General features: G+C 35.1%; 1 protein-coding gene across 1 annotated transcript in view; it reads right to left on the bottom strand.

Annotated features, from left to right (window-relative positions):
• CFAP47 (cilia and flagella associated protein 47) overlaps positions 1-18,935 on the bottom strand; it is a 347,912-nt gene that overhangs the window by 144,921 nt on the left and 184,056 nt on the right. The window contains exons 49-50 of the mRNA XM_074860922.1: positions 11,278-11,389; positions 119-256 (exon numbers count right to left, since the gene is read on the bottom strand). Of these exons, the coding sequence (XP_074717023.1) occupies positions 119-256; positions 11,278-11,389 (250 nt within the window). The remainder of the gene's footprint in view (positions 1-118; positions 257-11,277; positions 11,390-18,935) is intronic.

Here is an 18,935-nt window from a genome sequence, read left to right as displayed (position 1 = left end):
ATTTGACTTAACACTGCAGGCATGTGGCCTGGCATACTAAATATACATTTAATTTAAAAAGAAATTGATATAAGTTTATACAAACTGAAAATGAACTTATCCATAATAACAAACATACCCATGTTTGCTGCATCAACAGTTTGTGGTGACTCTGTTGACAATTTCTGAAGGGCCTGTTCACCATCTGTCTTCTCTGGTGAGCTGTTATGTCGAGACTGCTGTTGGTCTTCATCTTCAGCAACAAATGAAATTACACCTAAAACAAATAGACACCAGGTGTTATATTAGCCGGGGCATTAGCTTTATAAAACAGACTGCCAGACATCTATTGAGTATTTCCTCAGTTTAAAACCAATAAAAAATGAAGTAAAACTTCCACTCCAGGTGTCAGCCATCCAATTATAATTTATGGTAATAAAACACACCTCTTGAGTGAGTCCAAAGAAATTAACCATTTTTTCTCCCCAAAGTGATTTTCTACTTACCTTAACAGATTAGTAATAAGTACCTGAAAAAAACAGTAATAAGAAATACAAGCAAACCTACTTTTTAAAAATTATAAAATATGGCTGACAATAACAGTATCTTTCTTTCCAGTGAAATTTTCTATGCACAGTCCTGATATTGTTTTATTATTTTTCTAAATCACAGTGTCTCTTTCTAGTGCTATATGATAATAAATATAATAGTTAAAATATCCCTGTGATACATTTTTGTATTGTATGTTAATTTGTAATCAAGTATTTAGGGAAGATAAAATACATAAGAGATTGTAAAACCAGGATTTTGAAATTGGCAAATTTCTAATTGATAATATAAAATAGAATTTTAAAAATCTAGTATGTACATGGTTCCTTTAAATAACATTAACAATATTCTGGAAGATTTGATATACTGGCTTTAAATAAGAAGGTTTTGTTTCTTGCATTATGTGCCTCTGATTAAGAATTTTAAATCTACACAAAATTTGGGGAAATACTACATATCATTACTATTTTAACTAAATGACTGTCCCTCAGTATTTCAGTATATTCTGGGGAGTTTCAAAGCTCAAATAAATATATGTTGCAGGTTTAATTCTTGCCTCATATGTACAATGAAAAGCTAATGTGAGGAGATGACTTATTTAATGACATTATACAGTAAGAAATTTTCCCATTTGAGATCATTAGAATTTATGTGAAATGCTGTCCCAAAGGGAACCTGTGTAACTGTGTCTTATGAAGTGCTTGGGAAAAATATTCATAGTGGAGGTTTTTTTTAATTTGAAATTGAGAATTAATATAATTTTATGAGAGTCCTGGAATGATTTGATTTGAAAATACCTACATTTAATGGTATTTTTTGTTTCTTCAGCTTTGAGTGGGATAGATGTGTGGTAACAGATCACATAGCAGAGAGGCCGTGCTGTGCTCCATGACTAGCTGAATTTAACATCTTGCTATCAGAAATACTAAAGCTAAATAACAAGGCTCGCATGGGACCTGGAAAAGGGAGCAGCAGTGAGAGTGAGAGACAGCACCACACCGATCACAACAACTGGCTCAGGAAGCCGCCATGACTTTAGCAGCCAGGAGCTGATCAAGCTTCCTGTGCACATATCTGTACCCACCCATCTCATTTACAGTCCTCGAGGCTTATCTTTCTTCCCTTAATCACAGACTTCTGCAGAAGGCTGCATTCATGCTTCTAAACGTTCTAGTTTCATTTCATTTCAGGAGGGATTAATCCTAATAAACTGGCCTCACGGTTAGTTTTGATAATAATATTACACTAGAAGGATGTTACTCTTAAAAGAAAAAAAAAAAAAAGGGGGGGGCAAATAAAGCACAGCTAAAGTCAAATGCTACCAGAAAGTCTTGGAAAAGCAAAATTTGTTCATTATATGCTTGATGGTAGCTACAGCAGGTGGCAATTTCAACATGACAAACACTGACAAATTATTTCTGCTAAGAAGGATTACATTAAATCATTACAGGGAAGCAAGGTTCATCATCTTCACATTGCCACTGTCTCTTTTTTTCTGAGACACAGCAACTGGACAGCACAGGTTTAAAACACCAAAGCTGAAAACAAAACCAAAAAAATGAAAATAATTGTGTACTTAAATCCAGAGAAAGGAACTATATAATTTTAAATCGAAAAATATTAGAATCCCAGATATTCTTCTCTCTGTTAAAAAAAATCTATAAAAATACAAGTAAAATATTAAAATAAAAATAAAACCAAAACAAATTACATTTTAAATAGAAAATTTTTACGAATTCCTAAAATTAATCACAGTACAGAAGCCAGAAATTCTGTCTAAATAAGCAGGAGAATAATTTCAGGAAACTATTGGATATTTTTTTAAAAGTCTTCAAAGAGATGGTAGATGTGTAAGTACAATAAAAAAATAAAGCCATTATGGAAGGCTCAGGGGAATGAAGTCTGAAGAAAATGCTCAAGCTATATAAATGTTGATGTAAGAGGACACATTTGATGGTACTAATAGCTAATGGATCTTAGGATAAATACTAATTAATCTGATTTTATGTCTCAATATATAATCCTAGTATAATTTTGGTCTATTGCAGCACAATATTAGAGAGAAACAAAGTGCAAGAGAAAGACTTCATTAATTTTAAATACCATCCTAACCATCAATATACTTGAAAGACATCAACAATTACATGAAAACAAGTAAAACAAAATGCAAAATTATAGCTTTAAAGTTGATTAAAATACTTGACTAAATGTTGAAACCACTACATTCATAATTTCTAAAGCCTCCTTAAAGTAGAGAATATTTTGTTACACTTAATTTTAAAATTTAAGTAACTTTTCCTTATAGTCCTTGCTTCCAGTGACAATGGAGGGTTTTTTTTACCAATTGTCTGTATTTCAGAATATTGCATTGTGCATATGAGAGAAAGAGGGACAGAACACAAGTGTTCACAGTTTAAAAAATTTTATTTCATCAGTAAGAAGGGGGATGGTAAAACAAACATTAACTTTTTTGGCTCTGCACAAAACATGCTCTCAAAAGCATCAAAATAATTGGCTGAAGAACTCTGAATAATTAATTTTTACTTGCAGTAATCTTGGAACACTTGAAAAGTTCCAGAACTGTAAATTGCTAATGCTCAAGAATACGTCAAGAGCTACTGGAAGAACTATGGTAACTAAAAACTACTTGAATTGCTAAACCACTGTGCTGATAACCCGGCAATCACACACGATCAAAAAATCAGTGAAGAATTGCACTATAATTGCTGACACTCAATTTTCTTTCTTTATGGAAAACTGATCTCAAACATACAGAATTAATAACAACAAGGTTAAAATCTTGATCGATAAAGGTGACTAGATTGATGTAATGTATTCAGATCTCTGCAAGGCACTCAATTAAATGTCAAAGTATTTCAATAAAAAATAATTAGTTTTACTACAGATGGCATACATTTTTAAACACAGTTTATCTGCTTAATCTTAAAATATTCATAAATTGTCTTTCACAATTTTCATGGGCACCAAAGTATCTACTACTGGCTCAAAGCTATTTAAATTTTTTATTAGGGAAAAAAAAAAAAACAACACATTGCTGGCAAGAACTCCAAATAACAAAAGAAAAAAAAAAGTATTAATTTCAAGTCAAATATAGAATGCTGAATCCTTATCAGTGAGGACGCTTACCACGTTGTATGCTCTGTATGACCTGAGTCTTTAAATTAAGGCAGGTTGTAAGCAGAATGCTCTCCTGGTTCTGGATCAAATGGTGTGATCCAATGACCACTACTGGAGATTAAGATAGCTGATGATACACAAATATATGAATTTTTTCAAATTATGGGCTACAAAAAAATTCCCAGCAAAAGGTATTTTGCAGGATGGGAAAAAGAGTTTTATATGATGTAGAGTAATAAAAAGTCCTTAGCACTCTATGAAGCAATAAAAAATACATTGGAAAGAAGCACAAACACTGCATCAAAATGACAGATTTAAAATAACATATAAGTATGTTTACATTTTTCATAAGGTTCTGCTGAGCTTGACTCCTATGTTATAAAAGGGCTTTGATACAGGAAGTTTTAGTCTTTTGGCTGCGAACGTACTGCCATCCTACAGAATCCACTGCTGCTTACACTATCCTCAGCAAAGGCAGCAGTAACTTGTTACTTTATTGATGCTGCAAAGCAACTGATAAACGATCATTTGTTCATGCATAACAGTCCCCAATGTTCGGGGTTTCTTCTTGCATCTAGTTGCTCAGTTCTGACTTCTGTGTCAATACATTATATAACAATGTAACTTACCAAAATATCATGGCTGACAATTTTGAAAGCATACATTCAAAAACAAACAAGACTTCATGTACATCACAGAGATACAATTCCCACTGATTCAACTGGCCACAGAATTATGCCACCATTAAGTATTTTAGAAAATACTATTCGTCTTCTCAGCTGCCCTTTGGCATATACATAAAATACTAAACTTGCCAAAGCAACAATACAAGTATTCCTAGAATTATACTGAAAATGAATAATTAAAAATTAAATAAATTGTGGAGGTTTTCTTTCTGCTGATACATTGCTTTAAAAGGTTTCTTGGTCAAAATGCCATTGCAAATTTTCTAGCTTTACTACCCAGTGTTTTTATACATTTTATACAACTTCAGTCCACATATTAATGCCGAAGCCCTGTTTTATATTGCTTCAGAGAAGATGTATCCCTTTAAAAGGAGGCAGGCTGTTTTATTCCCCAATAAAACTGTAACTGCAACACCACATGTTAGACTGACTCATTGGCTATACACTACAATACCCCATCCCTGAATCCAATTAAGAAGGAAAAAAATATTCAACTTTTTTCTTTCTGTATAATTTGAACAGACTATTTGAAAGATATGTATTGTACATGATTATTTTCTGGTGCAGAGAGATGATAAAAGCCCACAGTATCCCAATATTTTAACTGGAAACAAGAACAGAAGTGGCCACAGAATTCATCACACAAATCTGAAAAGATATAGAAATGCTTGGCTTGTGGTTTAAATATACCAACATGATCTTAATAAGCATAGGTCTGGGGAGCAGGATGAGGGGTTTTTTATGTTTTCCTGTTTTTTTCTGGCCTATGAAAACAATGTATAGTTGCCTCAGAAAAGATCCACAGAAGAAATAAGATAAATTAAAAAGATGAGTGTAATTTAAGTAAGCTATAGCTTTGGCCAATTTTTCTTCTGGCAATTTTTCTACTGACAAAAAAAGATATTTACTGTAGGTTACAACAAAACTTTATAATCTCTATTTTGCATACAAAGACCTCTATGATAATACATGTAAATTCTAAAGAGTTTCTGCAAATCCTAGTGCTTGTTGGTATACTGGGACTAAACGAATTGCTCCCTGCATCAACGAAAAGGAAACAGAATAAGCTTTAAGACTCGTACACAGGAGAAATTGGCAAGTGGCAAATCCTGCTGTCAACTGTCATTCACATATGGTTTTGTAGCATTTAATAAAGAGGTGAATTGTTTTATTTATAATTCTCACTGTCTGTTCTTAATGTGACAATGAAACCATGATATGAAAGGGCACAGGAGTATACAACTCCAACTGCACTAGTATAGGTGGGAAGGATGTACTGGGGATCATCTCACCAGGTGGTGGCATGTATGAACAGAGCAGCCCTCCTTCAGTGAAATCCAGCAGTCTATCACCAAAAGTATGCCAGAGCCATTCACATTAATCAGGCAACCAGAAGATCCTTCTAATTTTGTCTTTATTACAGATTAATTAGACTCAGTTTCTTAGGGTGCTGCAGTTGAAAAGGAAGCGCTTAAAGCAAATGATGGACAGGTGCTGGAAATACAGCAACGGTTACAAGCAGCTGAAGAGATGGTCATCCTCCCACATGTGATTTTAGGATTCCATTGAAATTAAAGCAATCAGTAGACCAATTTGCAAAATTGCATCAAACAAAGAAATGGACAATTTCTTTTTTTAAAAATCAGATTTCACACAAGTGTGGAATGGAAAATACCCTTAAACAAGTTTAATTATTTACAGGCCAAAAATATATTGGAATGATCTTCATCATTGTAAGGAACTGAAGGAAGTAATGCCTCAATCATTCATTGACACAGAAAACCTCAAGAACAAGCTGTGGCCTCTGTGATTAGTTTAAGGAATGTCACCTAAGAAAGCAGGAGCGTATCGAATGATGCATCCCCCACTCCCTTGCAGCTGCATTATCAAACCCTGTACATAAGCCTGAAAGGGGGGATCACTGGTTCCACTGTGTAAGCCTGACACTTTGCGGCTCTATTGTGTAAGCCAGACACCATGCTTGCCTTGCTAATGACTTTGCCATTGAACTGATAATAGGTGAGCATTTCTGCCCCAGAAGCTGGATGATTGCTCAAGAAACAGGAAGTCAGCAAAAATCTGGGAACTGACAAAAAAACAAAGGTGGTGTGAGAGACAAAAAACCAGGCCTGTGAGAAACACAGACTGAGAAAAACAGCCTGAGAAAGAGATAAAAGTTGAGGCCCTCAAAGCTAAGGAATGCCTCAAACACTCAAAAGACAAAACTATAGCCACAGCGTGGATAGTGTGGAGGTCGAAGCTGATAAGAGTGCCTGAATAACACAAGGTGCAGCTGGAGGAGGGACCCCTGTGGAGACAGGACAGTTCTGCTCTGGTGCACATGGCCAAATGTCAAGGGCCATTTGTCCGGTGAATGAACTTTGCTTCATTATCCATGAAATGCATATTAAAGTTAACACCCCTCAATATGCTACCAAAGGCTAACATGATCATGGTCATTACATCATCCAATGAAACACCTTACCCCTCCCCGTACATGGGATATGTAGGTATGTGGGTCGACCTAGGGGACGGACCCAAGGAAAGCGTGTATAAATTGAGGGAGGGGAAAGAGGAGGCGGGGGGCCCAGAGAGAGTGCAGTGAAGTGAAGAAGACTGATGCCTCCTGGAACCCTCACTGGCAGGATCGACACAGAAAGCCAGAGCGGTGATCTCTATTCCCCTATTCCCTCTATCTCCCTCCTTTCCTTTTTCCCCTTTCTCCTTCACTGCTATTAAGAAATGCAAGGCATACTATATTGCTTGCCACAACTCACTATATACTTAGCCAATTATTGTGTGTTCAATTAGTACATTGTGGGTAGCTAATAAATGTTTGGACTTTGAGACTTGTCTCACCGTTGTCTGCTCCATTGGGGATTTGTGAATCTGAGTCACTTATCTCCCCCATCTGAGCGGGATGTGACATATGTGCAGAGTGAGCACGACCACCAACTCAATTGGACAAGGGATGGTGCACCCCACTCTCCCTCAATGCATGCACAGAAGCCATGCTCCATGTTTTTCCTCATCTCTCATGGAAATGAGTTTGTGGAATACCTGCCTCTCTTTGTCTAGTATGCTAATCAGCTAAGATGAACTTAAAAGGTGACAAAATTTTGCTGTGTGTGCACCCACCACCCAAAATTACTGGACCTGAGACAATGCTGGATCCAGGGGTGGTGACCAAATTTCTTTGACTATCTTTCTCTCCTTTCTTTTTCTTTTCTTTGCTTTCTTTTTTTTCTTATAGATTTGTAAGACACCACATTGCTTATTATCCTTTTCCAAGTTTAAATTTTTTTCTACCACAAGTAAAACTTTAACTGGTCATTTGGTATCATTTCACCTTAATTTAACCCGAGAGGATCACAGAACCATTGTGACTCTCTGGGATCCCAGTCTGGGTCATGACAACCATCTCATTAAAACTGTCCTACAGCTGCAGTCTGACAGGCCATGGTCTGTAACATACTGCCTTTTTTCCTCAGTGTAAGCTTCAAAAGCTCCAAGTAGCATGGAAAAATGCTGCCTACTAAGTACAGATATAGTTTAAAAATAAATGAAAGGTGATACATAAAATTAGAAGCTCCTTTCCAAAAGCTAGAAAATTTTTATGGCTAAAAGGTCACTGACTATAACAGGTGAGTATTTTTTGCACAAGAAATATTCAAGCATTATGAGCTTTGGTCTATTCTGGAAAAATGCTGGTTTATTCTGTGGAAAGCAGAAATAAGAGTTTGATAGAAGATAAAGTAAGATGCAGAAGATGCTTTATCCAACCTAAAGGAAATTGTTCTGTTACTTACAAAGCAGATTGCTGAAGAACTTTATCTGGTGCCAGAATCTTGTGTGAGATGTTTATTAGCTATTATTTCTATGTTAAAGCTGTCATACAGCTACAAACCAGCTGAAGCGTATAATATTACCCCTCTGCTGGAATGCTTTCAAATGGACTTTTGAAAAGAACTGGGCCCATTTTTAGCTTAGCAATCATAAAATAACAAGAAAGAAAGCAAAAGAAGTATGATTTTGCAGCTATATAATTTTGCGACGAAAAGGACTTCGAATGTAAAGGAAAAATGCAGACCATTTGCTCAGTACAACAATTTATATGGTAAAAGTCATTTTATGAGAATTTATTTTAATATGACAAAACCAGCACTAGAACACCAAGGCTACAAAGTTTTATACTATCTAAACTTGAAATCACCCATCAGCATTATGACAGAGTCTTCAGCTAGGTATCTAAATAGTTGTTTATTTTTACCCACAGGATAAAGTTTAGTCTGTGGATAGCTTTTGAGCATTGCTTTTTATTTTCTATCATTCAACATGTTGGCCCCATGGATTATTTACTTCCCTCTAAACGGATTCACCAAACTGAACAAAGAGTACCTTTCTTTTGGGGTGTTTAAATTATACTTTACCTGTAGTACCTTGAACCTAGAAATGACTAAGATTCCTGAGTCCTAATTAATTCCCATTTGAATCACCTACATCTAATGCGTGATTCTCAAGCTTCAGGCTAGCTGCTGAAAAATCCTAGAAGTGCCAAAACTGCATATATATATATATATGTATCTCAGCTTTGACATTAAAGTTTCCCAGGAGGTGAAAATTCTGCTTTGGGGAACAAATACAACTTCCCAGCCCCGCACAGTATGAAGCAGACAGAATTCCATTCTCCTTGAAGCCACAAAGTAAGCATTTCCTAACTGTTACCTTAGATAGGACATCTGGTAGTTAGGTTTGTATCACACCTAACATCAGACAGCAAAATCAGCCGCTGCCTTTCAAACCTGTGACAGTGGCCTTTCTTCCCTCCACCACTCTCCCTCCTACAGCAGCTGAATGATTACACAGCGTGCACAAATTTCTGTGACATAGCCAAAACTGTCCCTACTCCAGAGGAAGAATGAACATGATTTCCTAAGGTAGTGATTAAAGCAAGCAGTGAGCCAGGGGGTGGATGGTAGATAACTCGGCCCTGTCTCATTTCAAAGGATAACTGCAACCTTCTATAACTTTATTTTAAAGCATAAAATAAATGGTTTTCTGAAAAAAAGGGCGTACATGCCTTGCCAACCTTTGAACCAATAACTTTTCTGTGAGGTTAGAGAGACTACTGTTCTCTCGTTTTCTCACTCAGTGAACATATAATACTTCCAAACATAATGGAAACCATTGTAACAGAAGTTAGGGGAATGACAGAACATAGGAGATGTCAATCTGAACATGCTATCTCTGTCCCTTTGAAGGCATGGCTTTTACCACCTGGTATTAATTTGCTGTATGATAGATCCCTTGCAATCTTTTCTACTGAAACTTTCAGTATATATAAAAGAATTGGGGTTTTTCTAAACCAGAAGAGAATATTCCTAAATCTTTAAAGCCTGAAAAAAAGGCACAGTTAAAATATAGCACATCTTCAATATATCCTGGTGAACACTTCTGATGGTCACAAATTTCATTGAAAGCTGTCTCCTATTCATAGAAAGTGAATTTTGTCTCAGATTTAGCAAGAAGGCACTGAAGTCTTCCTGTGGCACTAGGCCAAGGCTTGTTATAAGTATTAATTACTTTTCACAAATCATCTGTGAATTGAGATGGCATTATTACTTATATTTTACACATCAGATACTAAAACCAAAATGGCCAAAAGGGCAAACTTGTTTGGCATCCTCAGGGACAAGACTTAATAGCTTTTTAATGTTGAGAAACCAGCTGTCATTAATCTCAATTGTCTAAGAAGGTAGCAGAATCAAGTGTTTGGAGTTAGGAACCCAGGGTAGTGGTGGAGTCCTCATCCCTGGAGGTGTGTAAGAGTCAGGCTGACATACGCTTAGGGATATGGTGTAGTTGAGAACGGTCAGTGTTAGGTTAGTGGTTGGACTAGATGATCTTCAAAGTCTTTTCCAACCTTGATGATTCTGTGATTCTGGGAAAATCAAAGCTGTACTCTAAGCATTTTGCATTAAGAGATTTATCCAATATCAGAAATCCTTTTGTTGAACTAGTTGTTCAAATGTAGGTTTCCTGACTGCTATTCAGTTAATTTAAGACAGTCTCTTCTGTTCTCATGATTCTGTCGCAAACACACTCTCATACTTTGCTCTGCTGAATTACTATCACAGCTACTCTACAAAGAAGAAAAAGACTGATTGTACAGCCTCATTCTCACAGTCGTGCTTTTCATATTATGAGATAAATAATGAACACCATGGAATTGTAGAATTATTACTAAGCATTTGAAAATGATGAAATTTGAATTGTTAAAAAAATGTTTGCTTAAAAAAATTATTCTCAGGAGAGAACATAATATATGACATGCTGATGTTAGTTAAAACAAGCAAGAGTTTTGCTATTGTATCGTAAGAATACCAGGATAAACATGGACTGACAAGTATTATTTGTAATTAATTTTAGATATCCCTAGCCTCTACACGTCTCAAAGAAGGAATCACATTCACTACATTCTATTTGCGTACTCTCATCTTGTGGTCAACAAATGGAACTTTAATCAAGGGAAAGTATCAAATTCTGGTCTTTACTTTTAAATCTTTGGTTCTAGAAGTGCTAAGTTAACTACAGCTATTCAACACATTTTGGAAAATTAAATTTAGACCCAAGAACTTGGTGATAATTCAAAATCATTAATTCCTATTAAGTCAGTTTTCATGGGATCAATTAAATGCATAAAGTTGCAAATATGCTGGCATTTTTGAAGGACCTGACTGCATATTTAGCAGTAATATACCTTTACAAATAAAAATATGACCCAGATTAAAAAACAGTATCACCAGTAGTTATGGCCTTACTCCCAGAAGAAAGGTTATGTTGAGCAGAAAGGTAAGCATTAAATGTATACAGATTTAATCTGCTAATTTATTTGGATTTGATATACTTGCGTTCTGCATTGTACCTTGAAAGATTCCTCGTCTCGAAGGAGATACGCTCAAATGGTAAGTGACTGTGTCATCTGGTTGTACAGTAATAATAGGTGCGCCACCCACCATTGAAAGATTTGAAGATACCTGATGAAGAGAATTCACAGAGGAAAAATCATCAAAAGCAACTTACTGTTGCAAGAACACTATAGACACAATATCCATTCTACTTGTTTTGAAAAGCGGAATATAAACTATGCTATTGGTAAGTCCTAACCTTTACGCACATGAAAAGAATACATACTCTAAGAGTACTGCTGGCATAGGCAGATCATATCAAGTACAAATTTTGAAGTCATTGCTCAGCACAAGTAAAAGTATCTCACTTAGACCATGGAACTACTTACATATGTGTAGAGTTGCACAGTCAGGCCCTTAATATTTTACATACATTTTCTTTAGAAGTACAACAAAGAGGTTTAACCGTAGTGATCATCTAACTAGACAGCAAAGCAAAATCTGTTGTTGTTTTTACATCAATTGCTATACCTCAAGTGATACTAAACCATATTTTTTTGATATATTTTGTAAATAACATGTATATGATGGCATACATAGTAACTATTTGAACAATGAAAAGACCAATACAATTTTCGTATACTGAATTTTAGATCTTGGAAACTATAGGAATATAGGCTGAGGGTATTTTTTAATTGCATCTCATTACTTTGTCACTTGTATAAGTTTGCTACACACAGACTCTATGACCAGCAGCTCATGGAAGAGACATTCAACTTTGAGGCATTACCAACCACAGCTGATGATGATCTGCTTAAGTCACTAGTGCAGAAGGCCAGCAGGTGGACTGCATGAATGGTTCTGCTCACACCCCCTCTTCTGTTAGCTCTGCCACTGAGTGGAGCAAACTGCTCCTGAGCAGTAGTATTTTTAAACTGACACAGTAATTTCTGCAGTGGACATCTGACTACAGGTGATGATTTTCTAATAAGGCATGTAGTCCTTTAAAAAAATAGTTTCAGGATATCGTGTAGTACTGTAGCATGCTGTAATTTCTTATTACATTAAATAATAAAATTGCCTCTGTGTTGTTTGGGTGAATTTTGAGTGAAATCACAAGTCAAGTCAGAAAGGCTTGATTTTTTTTTTTTTCCAGTTCATTTATTCATTTCATTAATGAACTACAGCTAGCCTGTCAAGCATCCAAGCGGAGACTTGGATTCTACAAAGATCTCTTTTGCAACAGTAAAAGCATTAGATGCATGGATCATTTTCTTCCTCCCCAAAGTTACCTTTTATTTTTATTAAATGTTTTGTTCATATTTTCTGCAGAAAAAAAACAATTCTAAGATCATCTTGTCTTCTATTACATCCAATCATTGCCTATGTTTGTCCCCTCTGAAGTATTTATGTTAATATAATCCTTTGTTCAAGTCAAAGCCCCAGGTGGCTGCCCCCCTCTGGAACTGGCCCCCTGGGCTGGCTGGACCAACGATGGAACCAGGACTGGTGAAAGTTTCCTTTTTTTCTTTCTCGCTCTCTTTTACTCTTTCTTTCTCTCCTTTTATCACCCATTCCCTCTCCTTTTATACACCCATAACCCTGTATCCCTGCACATAAGACAAGGCTTGTCAGGGCATGTTTAAGGCTTGTTGGGGCATTCTATAAGATCTGCTACTAGTCAATGTATGTTGTAAGGTTTGTTGGCATATGTTATGAAGTCTGACGCTTGTTGCAGAGGTTGCAAGGATTACTGACAAAGTTTCATGCCAATATCTGTAGTGATTAAATAAAAATTGAGTTTTGTGAACTGAAGAATCCTTGGTGTTATTTCACCTCAATCCTGACCTGGCAATCAGCAAATTTGAGTCATCATTCTGAGAAATTGGGATGCGACAACTATTTAAGTCATTTGCACCTTAGGAGCTCCAATCTCCAAACAGTAGTTGCAACAGTATCATTTCCTACCTCCAACGTCTTGACAAGGTTTGTGGTTGTAACAGACATCACTCACTAGTTACCTTTTATGTATTCCTCACATTGAATTTTGTCTTGCTCTGATGGCCACATGATTTATCAATTGTGTTACTGAGACTAATTAAATGATCAACCTCAGATGGCAAATGGATACTAAGTGAGCATGTCCACACTTGTACATGCACACAAGGCAATTTATATTAATATCAGAATTCATACCAAGAATCCTATTTAATAAGATGTATTCACAGATGTTTTAGGTTCCAGTATGACATAATGTTGTATATTGCCTGTCTGCTTAACTGTAGATATTTTACACATATATAATAACAATACATCCAAGAACACACAGAAAGTGAAAAAGATGGAGAATTTAAAAGTACACATAGGAAAAAGTCCAGAAATTTAAGATTTTGATAAGAATAACTTTTTGCAAAGATTTTATAAGTGTAGAGGAAAGCTTGGAGTGAAGTAATGAAAAAAATTATATACAGTGAGCTTTAAGTCCTTCTAAATATGAGAGCTATTTATTAGAATGCATTTTTTATGAGGATTGTATGTAAGAATAGGACACAATTTTAGTCTCAGATGTAATGTTATATAATCTTACATACTACAATAATCTGCAAAACCATGCTTCCAAAGGTACCTGAGTATGCCTAACAAAATCTACTACAGGTCATTATTGTTAGGCAAATAAATTTTGAAGTAAGAAAACAGGACCTAAATAGGAGTTCTTCTGTCAACAAAAAAAATATTCAGATTTACAAGCTATCCAAAATGAGTGAAGATACGGAGTTACTTGTACTAGTTAGTGGGAGAGGCAGTCCAGCAGCATTTGTCCTAATTTGCAAGGAGGGAATGATGAACAGTTACAGATAGATTAACTGGAATTTGGGGAGAGAAGATTTGCATTCAAAGAATTGTTTGTAATTTAGGAATGATCAAAGAACACCTGAAATACAAAATCTTGTCTCAAAGATATCCCAATAGATATGAGCATGCCAAGATAAAAACAGTGAAACTCTAGCATTTAGGGATGATTCTACACTAGAAAAAAGAACTTGTACCTAACGACAATATTGGGGCACAGAGAGTACATAAAATGTTTTAGAGAGGTGCTCTCATGTCAAGCATGGCCAGGACAAAGGAAATCTTGTGTTCCATACCCATACAATACCAAAAAATTAAGCTCCTTTTAGGATGGAATCATATCAAGGGTGGGATTGCATAGATGCATACCTAGACACAGTATTTATGCAGATAGATACAGGTGGATCTACACATACACACACAAGCACACACAGAATGTATCAGGCATGAATAACTGCAGTTTTTTAAAATAGTGACGAATTTAAAGCACCTGCAATCTATGTAACATTGCTGATTCTTCTTAGAATCTTCATGAGCATCCTATTGCCAAATAAATAATCATAACAATATTGACTGTCTTGTAAAAACTTTCCTACAGGTGGTTCTTCCATTCTTGAACATCTTTCTTACACTCCTGAGCATAACCATAAGAAAATACACCAGGTGACCTAATGTGTGAAATACTTTTTAAATGTGTAAGTGAGCTAGGAAAAGAAAATCTCCCACTTTGATATTTATCCCTATTTCCTAGCAGATCTATTATCTTCAAAAAATATTAATTTATTCTTCCCATAGTTTATGTATGAATTATACCCACTTACAAAGATATATAGAAATTTTTGAAGAATACTCTCCTTATAAAATTTCACATCAATTGAAAAATAATGTAACAAATAAATGGCAAATAATTAATACATAATTTAAAAAATGTTTAAGTACTTTAGAAGAATGTATAAGCCCAAACTCCATCACACCATGCAATTTAAGAAAATACAAGAAAAAAGGAGTTTGATAGACTATTAAAATAAATTGTCTTTCACTACTTCTTAAGGTTTCACAGGAAAATAAAGTTAATTACCTTGTGCAATGTAAAATTGTGTTGATAACTAATAAAATACATTGGTACTACTTATTTTCAAAATACATCTAATAAATAACACAATCACCTGAAATTGAATAGAACTTCCAATAACATTTCAGTATTAAAGCCTGGATCCACATACCATTATCAGTCCTTCAAATTCATAAAAAATTAGATGCTTTATTTGCATAGTTTTTGTTAGAAAGACAATGTGTAACATAATTAAGAAACAGTAAAGCTGCTCAAGTTGACGTAATATTTATCATGCAGTCACTACAATTAATTCAGTGAAGAACTGCTGGCTTTCATTAACCACACATTCCCCTAAACCCACACAATGTATGTTACATAGTTTCACTATCACTCAGAAAATAAGAAACGTAGATATCACAATGAAACCAAAATGTGAATTATTAAAGTTACCATTGTGACCCTGCAGAAAATTTGCTCAAATAAATCCATCTAAAAGGATTAAATTTTTAAACAATAATACTCTCCATTACTGTCTTACACCTCAAGTCATTATTTACACACAGCCAGAAAGTATAAATGGAGCAGATTTCTAAAATGTTACAATTTTAAACTAATTTATCAGTCACAGGTTTGAAAACTCATTCTGCAGAACTGTAATATGGCTATTTAAGATGAATAGGAATGGAAAGCCAATCTTCAAAATTATAGTAAAAAAAAATCATTTTTTCCAGAGTTGAATAACCAAATAAGCATAACTTCAAAAATATCTGCTGACACTTCAAGCCAAAGCGGTGAACAGATGTACAGAACTTAATCAAATACACTTAAATTCCACTATCTCTTCGCAGAATGAAGTTAGACGTAATATGTTCAAGGTTTCCAATTGAAAATTGTTTCTTAGATCTGTTTAACAATATTGACAGGCTCTACTTATTAAAAAGTTAATGCTCTTTGACAGTAGGTCAGAACTGGGTCTGTGAGAGTCATTGATCAATCTGATAACCAGATATTTTTCAATACTGTCAAGAATGACAGATGCTTCAAAAGAAGGCCCCATTACTTTCTCTCATCCTCCTTTCAGTACATACCTTGAGAGTTTCTGAGTTATTAGGAATTAATCTAATCTTGCAATCACTTTAATTTTGTCACCAGCATGTTACAACACTGAAATAAAACATCTTTGCATTGCACTGAGCATATTCCTCAAAAAATTCCTGCCTGTTCAGCTGCAATACAGAGTTCTACATAATGAAGAGTGCTACATAATTCAGATTTGTAACCCAGCCAGACCGCCTATCAAGACCACTAAACTAGCTCAAGAAACAAATCAGACCTAAGACCTTACTACACCCGTACTCAATCAAAAAATTTCATAACTGGTAATCCCCCAAAAAACCTGCCAACAGCTAGTTATTCTTACATCCTGTAGGCCTCTGTACCATTCATTATTGCTATGAAAAATGCTTTTTCTGTAGGGATGCCTGTTACAGAAGTTCTGGTAGGCAATGTGGAAGCTAAAAGGATTGAAATTGGAAGGACAGATAAAATTAGAAGGATTATGGAATACCCAGATTTACTTGTGGTTAAAGAATACAAACTTGATGAGGGTATAGGACCTTCAGCAATCGGGTTACTAGAGTCGCACAGAATTTATTCTGAGGAAATCTCACATATATTACTAAACAAGACTTAGCCTGAACAGGGAAGTCCCTCATTAAAGGTGTACAGTATATAATTTTATTCTTTTCAGACATTTGTTACAAATAGCCAAACTTCATGTCATTCTTTCATTGACATTGTAAAGATTGAAAATGGATATATAGAGGATAGAGAGAGAAATGCATAGACAAACATGGATTTCATATTTTTATTATGTATTTATTCTATAATACTTTTGGAAATTACTAACAGTTTGCATAAACTAATACCTGAAAGGTAATTTAACTGAGCCTTGAGATTCCTCTGGAGAGTTTACTTTAATGACATCTATTTTGAACAGCACTGAGAAAAATAGTTACACAGTTTTATATTTTTAATGCAAAACCAAGCCTTGAAAGAATTAGGCACCTTTACACCTAAAGCTACTATCAAAGGTGTCATTAGAAGCAACCATCAACACACCAAACAATTATTTATATCCAGCAGACAGAGTTTTTGTCATGAGACCAACAGATTGGATTTTTATAGAAATACTTTACACTTCCTACTCTTGTAGGGTGATTTGAATCTAAATTTACAGCCACTAAAATCCACTTACATTGCAGTCACTAACCTTCTATTAATTCAGCATCAGAGAAGGATGTGCTCTCTGGCTGATGTTATATGTGCACAAATTCTTTATGAATTCTGTTGTGATGTTTTTTCAGACCCAGGAGGAAGTTAATCATAAGAAAGACTATTTGTTGTAATATCCCCTAGTACTAGCCATGAAGAGAACAGTGGCAGTATTTCCCTAAGGTTTACACATCAATCAGTAGAAAATAGTTCATAAAAAGTTCACATTTTTCAAGAGAATTTATGGAAATTTTCTTTTTAATCATGGAAAGCTTTGTGGGCACTGAAAGTGTTTTGCTTAGCATTTTTAAAGGTAGACTGATGAAGTCATGCACATGACCTCCACTGAATTCCAAAGGCATTTCTTCCCTCCCCAACTCTCTGATACATACTAATGGTTGCACAGACAACAAACTACACATACAAAAATTATTGCTGCTCCAGACATGAACACTCTATATATGTTTGAAATGGGAAAATCATCAGTCAAAGGGAAGAGGGCTTTCTTAACAGAGGAAAGGGAAGAATTATTTCCCTCTTCCTTCCCCCAGACTTAACTTTATTTTTAAATAGTCACTTTTGCAGTAGTACCCTTATTTTGGTCGAGGCTATTAGACAAATACAGCGAATACCGAGAAACAGAGTAGCATATATACAGTGCAATTATTTTTTTAATGAAATGAGTTTTCATTAAGTTTATAGTTATTAAAATGGAATAGTGAAGCTAAATTTACACCTCAAAGGCAAAATTACCCAAGTATTAATTCAGCTAAATTACTTATTGCTAGGTATTCATTGTGAAGTAAATTGTTTATGGACATGCCTATAAATTATTATGCTCATCAGCTACTGGCACACCTTATACCATTATTGATATAGGCTGAGCTTTATTACTTCAGTAAATGAAATACTTATGTTTTTTAAAAACGTCCTGGTTTTTCTATGAGAAGTTACCTTGTATAGTGGATACACTTCATTAATGGAGGATGTACAGGGCAAATCAACCAACCAATACAATAATGAAGATATTCACTAGCCAACAAAATTACAGAAGATCCCATCAAAAACATTTCTAAAACTATTACTTTTTGGATTACCTTTGTTCTGTCTCCACCAAAAGTGACAAGATTTACGCTATGTAATCATCAACATAGCTAAAGAACAATATGGTAAAATTTTGAAGATGCTGGATTAAAAAGGAGGAAGTGTTATTGGGCTGTCAGCAACTGCCCCCAAGGGACACAATGACAAAGACAAAATCACAGCCTGTTGTGCTCTGCTTCACAACAGACTATCCAGAAATTACAGTAATCAGGCAGCATGGAATGAACAACAACAATAGAATTAGTATCACTTCTTTTTCCTGTTGCCCTTTATGCTATACACTTCTGAGTAAATAAAGTTTATTTTGCATTTCTAACAAGGTTGTTGGTCACAGTTCCCTCTTAAAGGAGGTTTTCCCCTTTCTCCTAATAACTGCAGATAATGGTGATCGTG

This window comes from Strix uralensis, chromosome 2 (assembly GCF_047716275.1).
Source record: "Strix uralensis isolate ZFMK-TIS-50842 chromosome 2, bStrUra1, whole genome shotgun sequence".
In the NCBI taxonomy this organism is placed as follows: domain Eukaryota; kingdom Metazoa; phylum Chordata; class Aves; order Strigiformes; family Strigidae; genus Strix; species Strix uralensis.
Note: the sequence above shows the minus strand (reverse complement) of the source record. Positions and strands in the feature narration are given on the sequence as shown.